The sequence below is a fragment of the Tyto alba genome, unplaced genomic scaffold (assembly GCF_018691265.1).
Source record: "Tyto alba isolate M040663 unplaced genomic scaffold, T.alba_DEE_v4.0 Super-Scaffold_44, whole genome shotgun sequence".
Taxonomy (NCBI): domain Eukaryota; kingdom Metazoa; phylum Chordata; class Aves; order Strigiformes; family Tytonidae; genus Tyto; species Tyto alba.
In genome coordinates, this window is record NW_024881320.1 from 2,690,711 (window position 1) to 2,710,397 (window position 19,687).

A 19,687-nucleotide genomic window follows, 5' to 3' on the forward strand; every position below is an offset into this window, starting at 1 on the left:
TCATCGCGCCGCTTTTACGTCACCGTGACCTCCGGCGGGGTCGGAGGGGAAAGGGCGCGGGAGGCGGAAGCGGCAGCGGCGCGGTGTGGTTCGGTTCGTCGGCGTTGGGTTCCCCGGAGCGCGGCGGTGCCCGGGCCCATGAGCGTGTCTCTGGTGGTGATCCGGCTGGAGCTGGCCGAGCACTCGCCGCTGCCCGCGGGCTTCGCTTACAGCGCGGCCGGTCAGTCGCTCCGCTTCCCTTATACCGGAGGGGGGCCGCGCTGCCCTCTCCGCAGGCGCCCGGGGAAGGGGAGGAGAAGGGGGGGGGCGTCCCGGTGTCGCCGGGAGCTCCCGGTACTGGGACTCCGCTCCCACCCCCTTGCCCCAACGCCTCGTGTTTTCCCTTGCGCAGCTCCGGAGATGGCTGCGGAGAGCACCGGGGCGGCCCCGCCGGCCTGTTTGGAAGGGAAAGGCCCTGGCGAGCGGGCGGCCATCCTCCACCAGCACCTCGGCCGCAGGGAAATGACCGACGTGATCATCGAGACCCTCCAGCCGCGGCCAGGTACCGGCCCCGGGGGGGGGGGGCGAGTAACTTTCTTTTTTTTGGGTCTTTGCCTCTTTTTTGGGTCGGTGGTTAGCCCCCTCGTTGTGGCAGGGCAGCGCGGTGTTCCGCGGGCGCCGGTGACAGCGGTCAGTCAGTGCGGGGAGGGCTGGGTTTGCCGGTCTTGACTTAAGCGGGCAGTTTGGAAAACAAAAAAGTCAAGGAGAGTGCGTTGGGGGTGTGGGTAGGAGAGCTGGTTATTCCTAGCAAACGTTTCCCACTCTAAAGGGTTAATTTATTTTTGGCTCTGCCACAGCCTGGTCATTGTTTTGCTTGCCAGTATTGCTGGTCTGTAGCAATGACACCAGTCAGTTCTGCAGGTGTTTCAATTCCCCGAATGGGGGGAAGTTTAAAGATGGTAACACTTTGAGTCTTGTCAAACATCTGAGGTGCAGGCGGAGCAGCATGGGAGGAGCAGCCTGCTCCTCACCCCTGCTCAGCACACCTGGCCCAGTTGCTTTGTGTTGATACTGGTGCCTGTTGGGGTGTTACTGGGCATGGTACAAAACTCTCCTGGCTTGATCTGCAGAACCAGGGGCTCCCGGTGGGTGTCTGGCAGCTCTGGAGTTTTCCCTGGGACAACAAAGGTGAGAGGTGTCTTGTTCTGCTGCCTTCCAGGGTTGTAATTTGACTTCTCGGGGTGCTGTTTGTGTACGTGCAGGCTGTGCTTAGGGAACAGCAGATGTTTCTGATGCGCCGTTAGTAACGTGGAAACTTTTGATTTGTAAAAGATGAAACAAAAGCTGCCATGGAAGGAAGAAAATCTTCAGAGGCTGTGTCTGCTGAGGACAAAAATAAACATGACGATCAAAGTAAAGAGCGCGAGGCTGCTCCAGACTCACCTTCAAAACAGCTCCCTGACCAGATTTCCTTCTTCAGCGGGAACCCCTCAGTTGAAATTGTTCATGGCATTATGCATCTGTACAAAACAAAGTAAGAATGCTTGACTAATTGTAGCTCTAGTGGGAACAGTGCTCTTGAATAATGCTGCCACCCGGAAGAGTGAGTCTGTCCCCCCGGGGCTGTGGCTCCTCAGCTGGGACAAACAGGAAGGGTGACTCGCACCGGGAGGGCAAGTCCTTGTGGTAATGGTAGAGTGTGAGTCTGGCCTGGGTCCTGCAGCTGCAGGTGAGGCTGCTTTGGGTGGAGAGTGCTTGTCCCAGGAGCTGTAATAGCATAAAACAATTGTGGGTTCCTAAAAAATGACATTTGAAAGCAGCTTCTCAAGGGATTCCACAATTAAATTGTGATCTCTGGGGTCTTGGCGGCAGGCCTGAGGAGCTGTCTGAGGAGCTTTCATCCCGTGTTTCAGGGATTACAGTTCCACACCGTTCTCCTATAATTGTGTGAGAATTTCCATTTCAGGTCTTCCTGAAAAACCTATCAGGAGGCACCAAATGGGCATTTGAAATAGTAACGAACATTGGTTGCTTGTTTTAGGAATAGTTCTGAGCATCTGTGGCTTGCCAACTTCAACTGTTTTTATGGAAAAACAGATGTCAAATTATTCCTGATCAAACTTGTTTATTAGAGCTGCTCAGTTTAATCCTTTGCTAAAGAGTAATAGTTTTGCACGGGTACGTTGGACGCTTACTGCAGCCCCTTGCTTCTCTTTCTTAATATCTACAAATGTGCAAAAGAGGAGTAAGATTGACAACAAAGTTATTGTAGTAACTGCAGCTGTTAAAATGTGATGTGTCCAGCTGTGCCTTTGTCCCCTCTGAAACGAGATGAAGTTGTGTCACTGTTGTTTATCAGCAAGATGACCTCTTTAAAAGAAGACGTAAGGCGCAGCGCCATGCTGTGTATCCTCACGGTCCCTGCTACGATGACCAGCCATGACCTGATGAAGTTCGTGGCCTCCTTCTATGAAGTAATCGAGCACATGAAAATCATCCGAGATTCCACTCCAAACCAGTACATGGTGCTGATAAAGTTTAGCTCGCAGGTAAGAGCTGGAAGTTCCTTTGCTGTTGAAGGGACTGCACTGTCATGTAGAGCTTTTGTTGAGGAGTGCTGTCTGGCTTCAGCAGCCAGCTGTTAGCCAAGGCTGCGCTTCACCCTCAGAGAAACAGTCCTGTCCTACTGCCCAGTGCTTTCCCAAGGCTGCTGACTAGGATTAGTCCCACACCTTGACCTGGAGGCAAGTGTCTGCCATGTTCTAGCTGTTCTATTTCTTGTTGGCAGGATATTTTAAAAAAATAGTGAGGATACACAGATCTCTGCTGTCTCAAAGCATATTAAAAAGAGTGGGGTGTGTGCTGTGCTGAACAGAAAGGACCCAGCCAGTGGGGCTTCATTTGCATTTTAGGAAAGACTTGCTCTGCTTTTCTGAGGAGCTGGGTGGTTTCACGGCCACTGCCAGTACAGTGTGAAAAGGACAGTTGCCCCCAAAACCGAGAGCTTAGGGGGTGAGTTGATAACCAGATAACAGAATTTGCTGCTTACAAGTCGTCTTGAGCTATGTAGCTTTAAGCCTTCCCCCCTGCCAATTCTTCTGTGAACCCTCCCACCTGTACCTTCTCTTATCTCAACTGCAAATGACTTATTTTGGGGTTTGGGGAGAGGTTCCCCCCAGCTGTGAATGCTGTGTGAGATATTTCCCATGCCTATTGTACAAATGCAGTATTTGTGTGCATTTTATGCTATTTGCAGTAGTTGCAAAGATGCATTTTATATATCGGTTTGTCAAATTACGTGAGCAAATACCTAGTGCTAAACAGCTTTGCAGCAAATCCACCCGCTTGGATTCAACTCAGCCTGAAATTCCTGTTTCTTAGGAAATTCCCTGCAGCCCTGTTCCCCAGTGACCTCTAATGGTTGTGTCTGCAGGTAGCAAAAGCAAATCTCAGGGGCCTTTGTGCTTCTGGCTGGAGTGACCAGGAATATGGAAATATGGCCTTCAGCTAATTTGCCTCATTCTGGTGTGATCGTTTGCAAGAGAAAGGGTTTGGGGAGGTTGCTGAGAGAAAGTGGATGATGTATTTGACAGGTTTTGTTTTGATTCTGTCTCTTTGCAAGTGACACTCAAGCACGGTTCAGAGCGTGCCTGAATTGTGACCAGTGAAATGGATTCTTTCCCACAGTTAAATTGTTGTTCCTTTCCCTGATGAGTATCAGTGTCCTGCGACGTGGCCCTCTTAAATTTTTGCAGAGACCAAATTTGCTTTGCAAATGCACTGAAATTGCTGACAAAGGGCAAATTGGATGCTGAAGGGAAATCCCTTATTCCTGCTGAATGCTCAAATATCAGAGTAGCTGTCACTGCTGTGAACTTCACTTCTTGTCTTCAAGTGGTAATGCTAAACCCAGCGCCAAAATGCAGTGCCTGCTGGCAGGAGCTGACTGTCTGAAATATCTCCTCTGGTATTATGGGGCTTGGAGGGGAGAAGAGAGGATATACCAGATTTCTCCTCCTCTTCCTTGGTTGTATCAGCTGTGAATTTTCTCTTTTTCCTTTGTTTTGTGTACAGGCTGATGCAGACAGCTTTTATATGGCATGCAATGGCCGTCAGTTTAACTCTATAGAGGAGGATGTTTGCCAGCTGGTGTACGTGGAAAGGGCTGAAGTCCTCAAATCAGAAGATGTAAGTTTGTTTTGGTTAGTCTTTGTATTGTTTTCCTTGCACTTCAAAGAATTTGAACAGGATGGTTGGGACTGGGCAGAACGCAGCAAGAACTGCTTTACTGCATCCACCCAAACCCTGTTTGCCATTCCAGTGCTACTTGGGAGAGTTTGTTTGGTGACTTTGTGGGCTTCATGCCTCACCACTGCAGCATCTCTGACTTAAACCTGCTGTGGGCAGTAGATTGGGTGAATCCAGAAAACAGAACGGGGCTGGTTGCAGATGCAGCAGCTGCGCTGAGCCCATGCTGTGATGAGGATCCAGGCTGTAGTCTGTTGAATTTTGTGGATCGCGTTTTGTTTTTTTTTTTTTTTCTTCTAAATTTCTAACCACTGTGTAGACTCACAGGATCACTTTGTGGTGTTTTTGTACTCTAGTGCCATCACTAATGGGAGAGAAGTTTAACATTTTCTTATGTGGGTGATTAATTTGTGGTGATTGGAAGGTGCTGAGCAATTTGTCTCTGCTTGTTCTTTTGAAGGGGGCCAGCCTGCCTGTGATGGATCTGACAGAGCTCCCGAAGTGCACAGTGTGCCTGGAGAGGATGGATGAGTCCGTGAATGGGATCCTTACCACACTGTGTAACCACAGCTTTCATAGCCAGTGTCTGCAGCGGTGGGAGGACACCACGTAAGAGGCTTTTCTTTATTTCTATATCTAAAACTCTGTTTTCACTGCGGTGGTTACATGCTGTCAAGACTGGTTCTGCTTCTCAGAATGTGGGGGCAGGAATTACTGCAAGTTCTAATGCTCTTTTCTTCCCATTAAGGGACTCCCAGAGAGAAATCTCCCCGCCAAAAGTAATTGAACAATGCTTCCCATGGGCCTCGCTGCTAAGGCAGGAAGGAAGTTGTACAGTAGTGCTGCTTCTCTTAAAATAGTATAGGATAAAAATACTGGGGCAAACAGCATTGTATGCACGCACAGCCCTGTTTCACTCAGTCTTGTGTGTCTGTTCAGTCCTTGGTTTCCTCGGCATAGCTGAGGCAGTGCTGTAGGCAGATGTGCACATCTGGCTGGAGCTCAGAGTCCTTCTGGGAGCCCTGCAGTCTTGCTGTCTCACTTAGATGCTGGGAGAGGCTGAGGAAGAGCTGGGTAAGAGCAGGTGTGCGGGCGGGACAGGACTGGAAAATGAGACAGAAGGGAGGTGGGAAAGGAAGGGACAATGACAAGATCACGCAGTAAATTGGGAAGGGGAGGCAGCTCCTCTAGATGGGCTGTACTGTTTGGGGCTGGGTGTTGAGAGTCTGTGTCCCTGCTCCAGGGACCCCCCCGCCATGGCACTGGGCAGGGCTGGGGGTCAGACCCGTACTGTCCCTAAAGCAGCTCTTCTTTTCAGTACTGCTAACCCTTCCCTGTTCTTGCTCCTACCATCTTCCACATCCCTGCAGATGGGGATTTCGGTGCATCTGAGCTCCTGACTGCAGAGCCCCTGGCTGACACCCAGGTGCTATCGGTCGTGCGTATTTTGCATTCTTCTGGACACTGTTTTGCTGCACATCAGGCAGTCATAGATACTGCAGCAGAAGGCTGCCAGTCTGCACTGTATTTTCTTCTCTGTCACCAGTACCTCTGGTTGCCCGACTCTCTGATGGAGGGCAAGAAAAATTTTAGCCCTCTGTATACCATTTAAAAGCCAAAGTAACAGAACCCCAGTAAGACTAATCAGGTTTGTAGCTATTCATGTTTATGGGCTGCCTTGCTCCATAAATCAAAACCAGTTTAAATTTGAAGCAGCAGAGCTCAGCCAGTGTAGGAGCAAGATCCAAACCGGCACTTAAATATCTAATACACAATTTAAGCAGAACTGATGCTCCCAGTCTAGAAGAACGATAAAAGAAAATCCCTGTCCACTTTGCTTAGGCGCCATGGAGGCTGTAAGTGCCTGTATTTGTATAAAAAGCTGACTGCAATCCAATTGTCTCCTCCCTTGAATATTACTGTAGCTTATCCAGGAGCTAATGAAAAATACATAAACAGTCCTGACAACAGGATGCACAGCCTCAGTTACTCTGCTTCCTAGCTGAGCTTCTAGAGCTTAGGGTCTGGACAAAGGTACCTTCTAGTCTTGGGTCTTCCGTCTTTCTGGCAGCACAGTGGTATAGTTTCAAAAGAAACGATAGCAGGGTGCCTGCTGCTGATTCTTTGATGGTGTGGCTATGGGATATTCCTCCTGGAAAGGCTGAGACTGAGTCTGTTGGGTTGGGGTGAAATTGAAGCATCTCCTTAGGGTTGTTTTAAGTCCTAAGGTATGTTTTCAAAGTGTGGGTACCTCCCCCTGTTACTTGGCTGTCCTCAGCAGTGTGTAGTTGTGGCATCCTTCCACAACAGCGTGTAGCTGCTGTGTGACACCCTGCAGGAGGTGGAGAACTGAAGATACCCACTGGCAGCAGTCTGGAGGAGCAGTGTTCAGAGATGTGTAACACCTCCATACAAGTGCTTCTTGCAACGTTTATGGCTGAGGCAGGGAAGTGTTTCTTGACCTCAGTAATGGCTTTTTTGCTTGCCGGCAGAGGCTGATGTTGCTGGCAGCCCCACTGATGCTCTTGGTTGCAGATGTTCTCTACTTGGACTGCAGCAAGACCAGATCAAGCTGAGACTGTGTAGTGGCTTTGGAAGAATTGTTCTGTGTTATTCTGTCACTTGCTGGCTTAAAAACAGTAGCCTTGTGTTGAATGGAGGCAAATTTGAGTGGGGTAAATGTGAGCTGAAGAGATGCGTGCACAGAGGGATCATCCCACTGCATAAGTCATACTTTGAGCTCTCTGGATCTCTTTTTAATTACTGTAATATTAAGATGGAGCTCCTTGTGTCTAATCATGATGCTTATTGCCCTCCAGGTGTCCTGTCTGCAGATACTGCCAAACGCCTGAGCCAGTGGAAGAGAACAAGTGTTTTGAGTGTGGAGTTCAAGAAGTAAGTAGGTGGGTGGATGGTGAGTGAAATCTAGACTAGATCTGACTGCACAGCTGCTCTAGTTGCTTTTGGGGTTAATTCTGTGGCTGCTTTTGGGTTGATTTTACCAGACAGTGGTGTATCTGCTTTCCTTCTGAGCACCTCCCAGGTTTCCTGTTCTGACAAATCCTTCTGGTTCTTAGAAGGAAGTATTAGCATATAAGCTGATCAGCGTGTGCGTGATGAGTACGACAGCAAGCAGCTAAACTAATGCTGAACTTGGTGGTCCCTTCTAGTCTGTGCTCTTCAGAGCTTGCTTTTGTAGTCCTGCTGAGGTGCCTCGTTCGTTAGTCAAGTCCATTCTTCCATCTGTGCTTCTGGTCATCCATCACCATGCCCAGCACCTGCAGGCTTGTAATGAGCAGGTGCCTCCTTTGCTTTAGCTGTCCAGCTGAGCAGAGCTTCAAAGAAGGAGGGGGTAGGGAAAATCTCTTCACTTTCTAAGGAAGTGCCTGGATGTACACAGCATCAACGGGCCATCGGTGTCTGATCACCCTTTCTCAAAGCGCCGATACCGCCACTTGACAGGGCTGTATGTACAGAGCTTTCTTACTCTCTTGACAGAACCTTTGGATCTGTTTAATATGTGGGCACATAGGCTGTGGCCGCTATGTGAGTCGACACGCTTACAAACACTTTGAGGAGACCCAGCACACCTATGCAATGCAGTTGACCAACCACAGAGTCTGGGACTATGCTGGAGGTAAGCACTCTCTCTTCCCCTCTTGTAAGATGACCTTGTTTGCAAAATGGCTTTCGGGACCCTTTAGTGAGAGTACTTGTGGTAGAGTTTGCTTGGAGATTAAGGGGTTTGCATCTGTACTAATACCTTGTCTTCTGGGAACATCCATCTCCTCTCTAATAGCCGTTTTTGTGGGTCTGTAGCAGATGGAGGAGGGAGAACATGATTCTGTAATGAACCGGGGCGGTCCTGTACTCTCCGTGGAATGTGTTTGTTACTCCCTTTCCATCAATTTGCCCTGAGGTATGGGAATGGGCTGTTGTAATAAATATCCTGTAAGGTGTCTGTGCGAAGTCTGCTAAATAACAAATACATCTGTTGTTGGCTTTCTGCCTTGCTAATATGCTGTTGCAGCAGTCTGCATGGTTAATTGTGCTGCATAAAGTATTTCCACTCGTGTCAACCTGGGTGTTCTTAAGCTCAAACTCCCTGTGGTTGAATTTTCTCTCTTCAGATAACTACGTCCATCGACTGGTTGCAAGTAAAACCGATGGGAAGATAGTTCAGTATGAGTGTGAGGGAGATATGTGTCAGGAAGAGAAAATCGATGCCTTACAATTAGAGGTAAATATTTTGGCTTGTTGGACTCTGCATTGTGCTGCTGTGTGGAAGTGTTTCAAACCCAGATACGACTACAGGAAAATTCCATCAGCTTATGCAGCAGACCTGCTCCCTGCATGTAGGCAATCATCTTCAGGCAGAAGCAGGATGTTTTTACAGCTTTTTTTTTTTTTTTTAAACCTCTTTTTGGCTCTGCAGAGCTGATGCAGCTAAGTGTAAGCTGGCTGCAGTTTCGTCCTGTGTTCACCAGTAGATTGAAGGTTAGCTGGTTATGCTGCTACAAACACTCAGGTCAGTGGAGAAACAAATGGGTCTGAATGCCCAGACTCATTCGCCAAACCCTTCCCAGTGGATCTGTGGCTTGGTTTAAGAGCCAGGATGCGTATGGAGCTGTCAATTTGAGTAGTTTAGCTTGTAAACTGAACGAGTATGTAGGAATCCATAGCTGCGTGCTTACCTTGGCTAACAAAGAAAGCCAAGAGACTGATAGCAGCCCTGTTCTGCACCCTTTGCTTGAACAGATAATGATTTTCTTCTTCCTTTGTACTTGTTGGCCACCTTCTTCTATCTTAACTAGAAGGGTAAAGGAGAGAAACTCAAAATTACTGCTCCACTGAGCAAATATACTGCAGCATGATTTCAGCTGCATTAGACACAAGGGTATCTGAGGAAGAACAGCCCATAGAGACCAGGCTTTGTAATCTTATTGCTCAAATAAATATTTGGTTGCTTTTCCGTGAATTTTCTGAGTAACCCTTAGATGCTAACCATCTTATTTTAAACCTTTTTATTCTGGGAGATTGGTGCTTCAGGTATGCAAGACCCTTCTACCTAGCTTATGAAATTTAAATATTTCTAGAGAGAATGAATTTGGCAGTGTATTTTGACACTCAGATATTACTAAGAGTGTTCAGGGCTTTTTGCACAGGTTTAATTCTGTAATGAATGCCTAATTTGGTGCTTATTAGCCTGGTGATAAGAAATGATCACATTTTCCAACCTTGTCATAACTCATTTGCAGAACCAGAAGGGAAAAGAAGGGATGTAAGGCATATATCCTTTTTCAGATGTTCAGATAACATTGGAATGGGCTGTATGTGTTGGAGAACAATAATTGTGAATAGTTATACACAGCTGAGGACGCTTTCCCAGAGATGTTCCTACAGTGAAGTTAGATGTGTGCATTTACCCTTCTGCCTTGGGTTTTGGTCTGTGAATGGGCAGCAGCTCAGCCTTTGGGATCTCAGACTCTCGTGACAGGGATAGTTGATGCTTCATTTTCCCGTGGAATGTAAAGGTTGATGAGATTTACTGCTCCTACAATGAAAAATCTGGTTTTTTTCTTTAAAAAGTTCTTGGCATGATACTGGGTACGGTTTGGCAGAACTTTTACTTGATCCTCGCTGTTGTGCTCTAAAGGCTTTCCTTGACTTCAAGTGATTTAATTTTTGAAATCAAATTGGTGAAACACATCTGCTGGATCTGCAGTTTGCACATATGTTCAGAATGTCCTGTATGCTCAATTTCATCTGATTAAATTGATTTGTATATTGGAGCCCTTTGGGCTTCTTAATCAGCGTAGCCATCCTTATGGAAAAGCTGACCGTTCCGTGTGTATCTTCTGTGTTTATAGTACTCATATTTGCTAACAAGCCAGCTGGAGTCACAGCGAATCTATTGGGAGAACAAGATTGTCCGAATAGAAAAGGATACGGCTGAAGAGGTGAGCTCTGCTCTGGGCATGTGTGAAACTCTGCTGAAACAGGCCCCTGGACACTGTTAAGTGGGAGATGGAGCTGCTCAGTCTCTCCTACAGCCTGGATGTTGCGTGACGTGGCCTCACATAGCCTGTTTCACTACCAGCTGAGAAAATTGGCTCCGAGATGTATCCCTTATCTCGATGCTCAGATCTAGCAATTTGCTGCTCAGCGGTGCAGAAGTGGGTAGATTGCCACCTAGATTGAAGGTTGATTTAAACGTGCTGCTCGGGAAACTGCAGCAGTGGTGAAAACAAGTCTGTGCTGCTGCAGGATCCCTGCTTGCCGATGCCATCCGTCTCGCACTGACGGGTATCTCTAGGGAAGGTTAGTGTAGCATAGACAATATGACTTTAATTTGCTCGGCTGCAGAAAGTGGAAGCTGTCTTTCTGCTCCAAATGCATATTGATTTGCCCTTTCTTTTTGATCCCCTATCTCTCCTCATCACCCTTTGGGAAAAGTTCAGAGTCTCCTCCTATAAAGCATCCTGTAGGCAGGACTGCTTCAAAATGTCACAAGCAAAAAATCTAGTGAGAATATTTTAATGCCTTTCATTCTATGTAGATCCTTTAAACTAGGTTTAAAGTGAGTCAGGATTTAGGATCGAGTCCTGAACTGAACTTTCTACATGACTTCTAATTAACCATTTAGTATCTGGAGATAAGAGGCATCTTAAATGTAGAAACTGTGACCATTGAAATAGTGGTCATTGACCTTGGTCTAAAGAACAGTCCCAGAAATCTCATGGCAGGCCCTATAACAGGAAAAGGTACAGCAAAAATCATCTTACGCGTGACCACGAAGCATGATCCATGAAGCAACTTCAGAGTGAAGTGCCTGTGATACATGTCCCAAACGTGGTTGAATTTTTAAGGATCCTTACAGTTTTATTCGTGGCACTTGCTCCATGTGTCTTGTCTGGATCAGTGCCACTATGCAGTGTATTCCATTACCAGCGCTCAGGCTACTTCCCCAAATTAACCATCAGCTGCATAAACATTCAGTGATTAAGGCCGGAAGGCTTAAAACCTGCTCTGCATCAACTCTGGCATCAGTGAAGGCACCATGTGTGCTGACACTGACATTTATCCAGATTGCTCCTCCAGGAAAGCATTTTTCCTTTAAATTCCTGCCTCCCTTACATTCAAGCATGCTTTTGACCCTAATACAGGGGAAACAAGTATTTCTGTCTATAAATGTCCTGCAAGTCTTATGTTAGAAGTTTTGACGCGTTCTGTGCAGTGCCTAGAGAACGAGAGCTTGGTTTTCCTCAGCAGTAGGAGTCTCGAGTTGTGAAGCAGAGGGGAAGAGGAAGCCAATGTATGTGTGTTTCTGTTTGCATTTTGTATGAGTAAGATATTCGTGTCAGTAGGTCACTGCCTTATGACAGCAAGCTGCTGAGTCAGTGCTGAGCAAAGTAGCATGTTAATTTTCAGACTTTGACTATACTTATTTGAGGTTTAGTTTAAAATGAGCAAAAGCCTGGCATTGTAAAGCCTTAAGATGGAAATTTAAGTTTGCTGACCAGTACAAAAACGTCTGAGAGAATGGCTAAATGAATGCTGAACTGCAGTCAATCAGAAGTTAAGGATTAGATGCAGCTTTTGCTTGAATGGGGTGCCTGGCACAGATTCATGGCCTGAGTTGCTGTTCTGTGTGAGCAGCTTCCACGGCAACGTGGTTCCTTGTTGGGGTACTGCGAAGTGTAACGCAGGGGGTCTTCATCGAAATTAAGCCTTTTCTTGACTCAGAGCTTTTGCTCACCGGGATAGAGTCACTGGTCAAAGTCTAGAAACCACTCCAGAAAAATCGAACGTCATAATGAAAGTGCAGAGGACTTTGATCTGTTTGAAATGCCTGTGTGTTTGTTTTTACAGATTAACAACATGAAGACCAAATTTAAAGAGACCATTGAGAAGTGTGACAGTCTGGAACAGAGGCTGAATGACTTGCTCAAAGAAAAGCAGTCTGTCGAAAGGAAGTGGGTACCACTGCCAGGTTTAGTTCTGTGCAGCCATTAAAGCTCCATGCACTGACATCCAAAAAAGAAAAAAATCATGCTATTCCTGGGCAATTTTGAGCTATTTAAACCCGTGTACTGAGAACACAGCTTATTTTAAAAAAAGCTCTCATTTCTGTAGGTGTTCACAAATTGAAAGTGCCTGTTGAGTGGAACGCAGCTTTTGGGCTCTTGGCTCTTTTTACACGGGCTGCATATTTAGCATTCAGTAATCCTTCCTCTGCCTGCTCAGAAGTAGACGCCAGGCTGTTTTGCAATTGGCGGATACATCCAAAGAGAAGAAAGGCAACTCAGCAGAGGCATCTCACCCAGCACAGAGAAAAATCTTAGGAAGTGCCTAGATGAAAGATGTCAAGCCTGGGGACTGTGCTGCATCTCCCTAGGTGGGACTGCGTGCTCGGCTCCTCCGGGCCCCCCCGGCAGTCCTGCCTGGAGCAGGGAACCAGGCTCGTGCGCTGTGGCTCCTGCAGCTCACCTTGCTGAGTGGAAAGGAGCCTGGGTATGATGCTAGAAAACTTTGAGGGCAGAAGCGCCGAGTTGTTAGGAGCAGGGAGGTATGTTCTGTGAACCATGAGGCTGCTGATATCCTTGTGGAAGCATCTTGCTTCTGAGTGAAGTGGTATCTTCAGCGTCTCATACTCGGAGCGTGGCGGGAGCCAACAGCTGGGAATCCCTGACTGCCTTCAGCTCGCTCAGGACCCCGTGTAATCTCTCTGCCCTTTTCTCTGTGCCTGTTCCGTAAGTTGCAGATGCATGTTCAAGGTTACAGCCCCGTGCTCCCAAACACACCCTGCCTGTTGGCGTTTGGTACGAGATGGAATTGCCCAGTTTGCAAGGGAAGGGATTCTCCTGGGTTATGCAGTTTGAGGGATGCAGGAAGGGATTCGGCTTCACCACATCCTATTCCATGTGCAGGTAACACCGTGCAGGCAAACGTGCTAGCAAGCCTTAAGCTGGGTAGGAAATCCAGAGGGGATTCCAGAATCCTCTTGTGTTTCCTTCCCTTGACCATCTTTTGCCAGAAAACCAAATTCCAGGTGGTCTTGGTGGGGCTGGGGACAGCTGGGTGTCGGTTGCCCTAGGGATTGGAAATAAAAAGGATGCAGTAGTGTTTGATCTAGATGTAGCGCACTGCTTTCCTGACCTGTGCTTCTATTTGTAAGGTGTTCTCAGCTGAATAACAAAGTGGCTAAACTTTCCAATGAGCTGAAGGAGGAGCAGGAACTGAATAAGTGTTTGCGAGCGAATCAAGCCTTGCTTCAGAACAAACTAAAGGAGGAGGAGAGAGTGTTAAAGGAAACCTGTGAACAGAAGGACCTGCAGATCTCTGAGATCCAGGAGCAGTTGCGGGATGTCATGTTCTACTTAGAGACACAACAGAAAATCAATCACCTCCCAGCTGAGACCCGGCAGGAGATTCAGGAAGGACAGATCAACATTGCAGTGGCATCTTCCGCCAGCTCCTCCACGGGGGGCACAGGCAAACCTTCTTCCAGGAGAGGCCGTGGCAAGAGGGGCAAATGAAAATCAGAATGCCTTGTTCTCCCATCCTGGAACTGGCCGTGCTGGTGGTAGGCTAGGCTCACCTCTCGGGACTCCGGCTGGGAACACCCAGTTCACTAAAGCTCAGCTAGAAATTGTCTTCAGAGCTGCTCATAAAACTAGCTGCCAGTCAATGGAGGTGTCTGTGGTATTTAAAAGCATTTCACTGCACTATTTAGCTATTTTTAGGCAGATCTTAATGACCATTTTGCCTTCCTACCTTTTCAAAGCCCCTCCTATCATGCATTTGACTTTCTTCTTGGAGAGTGTCCTGTTTTGGGGTGGGTGGGTGTGTACATGTTAAGCATTGCATTCCCTAAGGGGGATGCTGTAGAGTAGGCCCAGTGTGTAAGGCTCTTCCAGTTCTTCTCCTGGATTAAAAGTATTCTCAATTAAGAAATTATTTTATTTAATAAGCTGTAAATTAGATTATATACATCTCCTTTTAGTACGTGCAGTCCCGACACTGCTGAACTGCTAGTGCAGGAGTAGAACTGCAGTTTGGAAATCAAAAGGTGTGGAAAATAAACCATCTTAGTGGTGTAAGAAACTGAACGAGTCCTAAAGGCGTGTAATGAAGGATATTAAACACTTTAAGGGACTTCGCTACTATCTGTTTCTTCATTTTAAAGACGGCCTTCGAAAGGCCAGCCCTTGGCGCCTTTGGGGCGGAAAGTGTGAAAGTTTGATATTCTGGTTTAATGTGGTTATTTTACAGGGATTTCTACCAAGCAAATAGAGGCACGTTTGCGCAGGGCGCCTGTGCCCTATCGCCGTCCCGACCCCCGGGAGGGGGCTGCACGTGTGTGTGTGTGTGTGTGTGTGTGTCTCTGTCCCCCTCAGCCACGAGCTGCTGCGCTGGGGGCACGTTGGCCTGAGCGCCGGTGCCGCTGCCCTCCGAGCGAGGCGAGGGGGGACGCGTTTGAAACCCTCTCCTCCTTGCGGGGGCTGCGGCGGGGCGGCGCGCGCTGCCCCACCGCGGGACCCTCGCCGTTAGATGCGGCTGGGCTTGCCAGTTCCCGGCATCACTCCGCGCTGCCCCTTCGCCTCCGAAACGTGGCACTGTCCAAAATCTCCGCTGGCAAAACTGTTGGGTGATTTGCCCCAAGGGGATGTGGATCCCATAAAGGAAATCTGAGGACAAATCTGGGTTGTTTGGGGTTTGCTGTTTTTTTGTGGTGGTTTTTTTTTTTTTTTTTGGTTGGTTTTCAGACTTAATGCTCTGAGGTGGAAAGGGTTTTACCCTGGTTGGAGAAGCGACTGTCGTGGTTGCTGTGTTGCGCTCAGCAGACTGAGCATTTAACGGCTAATCCTTTATTAAAAATGGCTGGGGGAGTCCCGCAGTTGTCTTTTCAGACCATAGTATGATCCTTTTCTGTTCGAGCTGCAGGGACAGCCGTGATCTTAGTCTGTAACGTTGAAAACACAGCTCTGACTTACCAGCTCCAAACTGGAACAAAGAAATAAAACAGCTAGTCCTTTATTGCTAGAAGTTGTTCTTTTTGGCCAATTGAAAGGAACGAGTTACAATAAATAGAATGACTCTCGGAAGGCGAGACGTTATCATCGGCTTCCTGACTTTACGGACTGGAAGTGTTGAACTTCCTCACTCTGAAATACAGGGCGCTTGTTAGTGCACTCGTTGCATCCACCGCTTGGGTTTGGAGATTTGCCCCAATCATCTGGAACTTCTACCTTTTCTAACTTTGTAGCATGAATGTACACTAACTCTTTTCTAGCATGTGGATTGTACAACCAGGCCTCTGCCTTCTGTAAATGATTCTAAGGACCTAGAGATGTACAACACAGCTTGCTCTCCTATAGAAACTATTTTATTTAAGATATATTTTTACACCACCTAAGATCCTCTGACCTTTTGCTGAAAGCTTGCTTTGTGTAGAACACTAAGATGCTGTACTGTATCTTGGAATTCGTTTTCAAAAAATGTGATGGAAAATTAAAACAGCGTGCAGTATTTCTGTTTGTGTATTCAACTGGAAGTGGAGGGAGGAGACGGCAGGGAGAACAACAAAACATGTGACTTATTCTTTTTGAAGTTGACTTTTTAACTTGAAGGCAAAGCTGTCCAAAGGAGCTCTTTTTCATATTTGGGTTGGGGGGAAGTTTGGTTCCGCTGAGCTGATAAGAGGAGATAAGGCAGGGTAATTATCTCTGGCTCCTAAGAGGTGGGCAGCTCGTGCAGAAAAAGCGCGGGTCGTTGAATAATGTTGCGTTAAACCAAATTACCCTCAGTCCTTGAGGCTCCTCCAGCTTCTAAAATCATCCCAGGTGATGAGGCAACCTCTAGTCTCCGTCTGGGCGTTTATTCCCCACTGGAGATCAAGTGGGCTCCCCCCGGGCTGAGGACACCTCCCTCGTGAGACTTCCCCCACGGGAAGAACCGGCGCTGATGCGACTCTTGGGGAAGGGAAAAGCCCCAGCGAAGGCTGGCCCGTGACTCTTCCCGACCCATCATCCAGACACCTGAGTACCTGGGAAAAAAAAAAAAAAAAAGCAGTGGTGCTCAGATCCCTCCAGTCTAGGGTCAAGTTTTGACATCTGCAACTCGAACAACAGGTCAGCTTTGTGGCTGATGACTCAATATCACCACAGCAGAAGGCTGCAGCAGCATAAAACTTCCCCCAAGCACTGGACAGCTGAGATTGGCCAAGCTTCTGCTATGATTAAAGACCTTTAAATAAAACCTAAATAATAAAAAAAAAATCCTTTAAATAAAAACCTAAAAAAAAACCCCAACAACTTTTTTTTTTTTTTTTTTAATCATGAAAGAAACACACATTCTCCCTGATGAACAGCAAAGGGGTTTTACTCTCTGCTGGTGCTGTGTTGGGTGGCTGGAGGGGTGTCACAGCCCTAGGAAAAAGCCTGCCTTGGCACTTGCCATGTGGGCTACGTGGCAGTAATGGAGAGGAGATGGTCCAGCAGGAGCAAGAAAGGGGGGAACCTGCTCCCCCCCAAAGGGCACATTCTGTGAACTTCACTGGATCCTGCTGTTCCCTCTCTGCAAAAGGTCCCCGATTCACAGGCAGGCAGAGAGGGAACAGAACAGCAAAACGACTCGTGATTCTGCATCCGTGGGCAGGACGGTAAACGGCAAAAATGCCCAAGGCAGCCCGGGAGGTTCCGCTGTCAGCTCTGCACCCCTGCACCCCTGTGGCGAAAGCACCCCCCTGCTCCAGAGAGGGGCTCACCGGGGACCGCAGGAAAGGCAACGGGATTTAAAATGGCCAGGGAGAAACACAGATGGAGCGGAGCGACAGCCAGAAGTCACACAAAGCTTGGCAGAGCCCTCTGCGCTTTGAGGATGCTGAAATGATTCACTCCAGCAGCTGCTCCCCAGCGAGCGGCGGGGAGAGGCGGTTAGACGGCGTGACGGGTCGGCACGGCTTCTCCTCAGCAGGGACAGAAAGGGCTGTGCCCCCCTGCTTGGAAGGGAAATGTAGGGCAGCTCAGGGCGAGCTGGGGCTCAGCGGTCGCTGCTTCACGCCAGGGATGTTCCCCAGAAGCAAATGGCAAAGTCCAGCTTGGCAGGAGGCAAAAGCAGCTGGGCCGCAAGGTGGGCTTCTCACCCACCGCCTCTGGCACCCCCAGGGCATGTGCCCAAGCTCTGGGAGGGGAACGCAGCACCCCTGAGACCTCAGGGGCCACCCAAACTCCAGCACCCCCCTCGGGGAATCTCTGCTGAGGGGTTTCCATGAGCCTTTCGGGGCCAGCCCACCAGCAGCCTTAGGAGCAGCCTGGCTGGCCACAGGTACCGCAGCTTGGGGTGAGACATTTGGCTGGCATCGCTCCATTTCACATGGTTCTACGGCCTCATTAATTTTTTGGTGGGCTAACTGGCCCCTTAAGAACCCATCCCTTAACACCAATTAATCCCCTCTGTGACGTTGGTTCTGTTCTTTTAGGAGCCGAGGTCCTGGGTGAGATCACGGCTCTCTGGTTTGCGCCCTAGAAAAACGGAGTCACCCCACGGGCAAATGTCCACGTCCATCTGTCCAAGCAGCCGGAGCACCCCACGGCCGTGCTGTGCACCCTGCGCCCGCGCCGCAGCCAGCCCAGGCCCCTGCACCCGCTCTCTGCTCCATTTACCTTTTCACCTGAGCCCCATTCCCTAAGGCCCCACGGAAAATTCCTGCCTTGATCTGCACCAACCGACTTGTCCGTTCTCGTTTGAGCTCTGAGAAATTCACATCCCCTTCTCCTAGGCTTTTCCTCCTCCCACCTCCTCTTTTTACCTAAATGGGCATTTTGGTCTAATAATTGTATTTTAAAGGCAGACACATCCAGCCAGTCCACAGCAGGTCCTACATCAGGACAGTCGGCAGTGTTTGGAGGGGAGTTTTGCAGCATGGGAGGGACATTTGTATATTCATTCCCCAGCCTGAATTCCTGCAGTTTCCCAAGGCATGAGCCAGCAGTGTGCGCTGGTTCACTTCAGCCTCTGAGGGGCAACAGTAAAACAGAGGCAGGTTTGCTTGAAGCAGGAAGCAATTCATGATATTTGCTTTCATTTCAAGCCCAAGTTAAAACCCCACACCTAACACTTCCTGCTCTTGCACCACCCTTGAGCAAACATTATTTATAGCAGCAAGCAGCATTTATAGCTTTGCCCCTTCTTGACCTGGAAGTAATTGGTTAATTGAGTTAGACAACAAACCTCAAGACACTTGTATGGTTTCCTTCCACCTTCTCCCAGGGAGCTGGAGAATCAAACTCCTTCCATCCCAAGCTGGTTAAAAACATCAAACACCTCAGAGAGAACAATGTTTACTTCCCCACCAGGAAATTGGTCCCTGTTGAACCTTCTTCAGGGCTAACAGCTCTCATAAAGCTGCTGCACCTGGGGGGGGTTGCTGCCTTGTTGGAGCAGGCTCTGGGGTAGGTGGGGGCTCTCTGTGGAGGGTTTCCTGAGCTCACCCAGGCTGGGAAGTGGTGGAAAACTTTGCTGCTTGCTGGTGGGGGGGGTTGTGCTCTGAGCAGAGGCGTCTGAGCTCACCAGGAGCCTGAGATTTTGGTCTTTTGTGCAGGTTTAGTAACGCGATGGTTTTGCGGTTGCAGAGGTTTTCTGGGTTTGTTGGCTTGAGGAGAGGGGGTGAGGATGAGCTACTGTCTGGCTTGCGCTGTGTTAAGGCTGTGCTTTATTCCCAACCTTAGACCCCTGGGGCTGCGCTGGTCTCCGGTGCGGGGCCCTGCACGTTCCTCGTTATCTGAAGGTGACAATTCAGTGGCAGCGCTTCTCCCCTGCGTGCTGCCGAAGGGGTTGTGCTCTCAGAGGTGCTTAAGCTGAGCTGTGAAGCCCCCGTGTTTGTGCTCAGGGGTGTGCAGGAGCCCACACTGGACAGGGAGCTATAGGTGCTCCGCCTAACGCTGGTAGAGGTTGCAAAATATTCACCAAACCCACCCTGCTGCCCCAGCCCGAGCAGTCAGGCTGCCCTCCTGCACTTAAGGAGGGCTTTTCCTGGAGGTAAACTGCAACTTCACCACTCTTCTTGTCTATTATCGGTGTCCCTATGTGGTGGCAATGGCCTTGGAGGACAATGTCAGTGTGGGACATATCTTGGTTTTCTGGATGCAAAGATGATGGTTTTTGACAGCTGCTTACATGTCTCTGCCTCCCAGTCTCCCTCTTCCCTCACATCTCTATTTATATGTGACTTTATGATATTTATTAGTCTCTATTGATGTGTGATGCTCTTAGATGAAGCGCAACCTCTTGACGTGTAAAGCAGAGGGGTTTAAGCATGTGAAAGAAACCCACCTTGGTGGGCTCCTTCTCTCTGGGGTGCTGGGAGAACCCCACAACATAGTGTGAGCAAGGTCGCAAGGCAACTTTGTGATCCAAGCTCTGTAAACCCAAAATAAAACTACAGTAAATTCCTTTA

General features: G+C 48.5%; 1 protein-coding gene across 3 annotated transcripts; it reads left to right on the plus strand.

The window, feature by feature from the left end:
* The first annotated feature begins 35 nt into the window (after positions 1-35).
* LOC104359144 (BRCA1 associated protein) lies at positions 36-14,385 on the plus strand. 3 transcript variants are annotated; one of them, XM_033008267.2, is made up of 13 exons: positions 36-220; positions 392-541; positions 1,312-1,513; positions 2,339-2,528; positions 4,054-4,167; positions 4,688-4,836; positions 7,047-7,122; positions 7,726-7,864; positions 8,358-8,467; positions 10,098-10,187; positions 12,100-12,203; positions 12,986-13,157; positions 13,406-13,521. In XM_033008267.2, exons 1-12 carry the CDS (start codon positions 139-141, stop codon positions 13,107-13,109), a joined length of 1,530 nt encoding a protein of 509 aa, XP_032864158.1. In that variant the 5' UTR covers positions 36-138; the 3' UTR covers positions 13,110-13,157; positions 13,406-13,521. The 3 variants fall into 3 exon arrangements, with proteins under 3 accessions (XP_032864158.1, XP_032864159.1, XP_032864157.1); XM_033008268.2 differs by having other exon boundaries at positions 12,992-13,157; XM_033008266.2 differs by lacking the exon at positions 12,986-13,157 and having other exon boundaries at positions 13,406-14,385.
* Positions 14,386-19,687: the final 5,302 nt, after the last annotated feature.

Coding starts and splice junctions, on each gene's coding strand:
- LOC104359144 (XM_033008266.2), top strand. CDS start 139: ATGAGCGTGTCTCTGGTGGTGATCCGGCTGGAGCTGGCCGAGCACTCG. Junction 221..391: donor CTTCGCTTACAGCGCGGCCG/GTCAGTCGCTCC, acceptor TCCCTTGCGCAG/CTCCGGAGATGGCTGCGGAG. Junction 12,204..13,405: donor AAGCAGTCTGTCGAAAGGAA/GTGGGTACCACT, acceptor TCTATTTGTAAG/GTGTTCTCAGCTGAATAACA.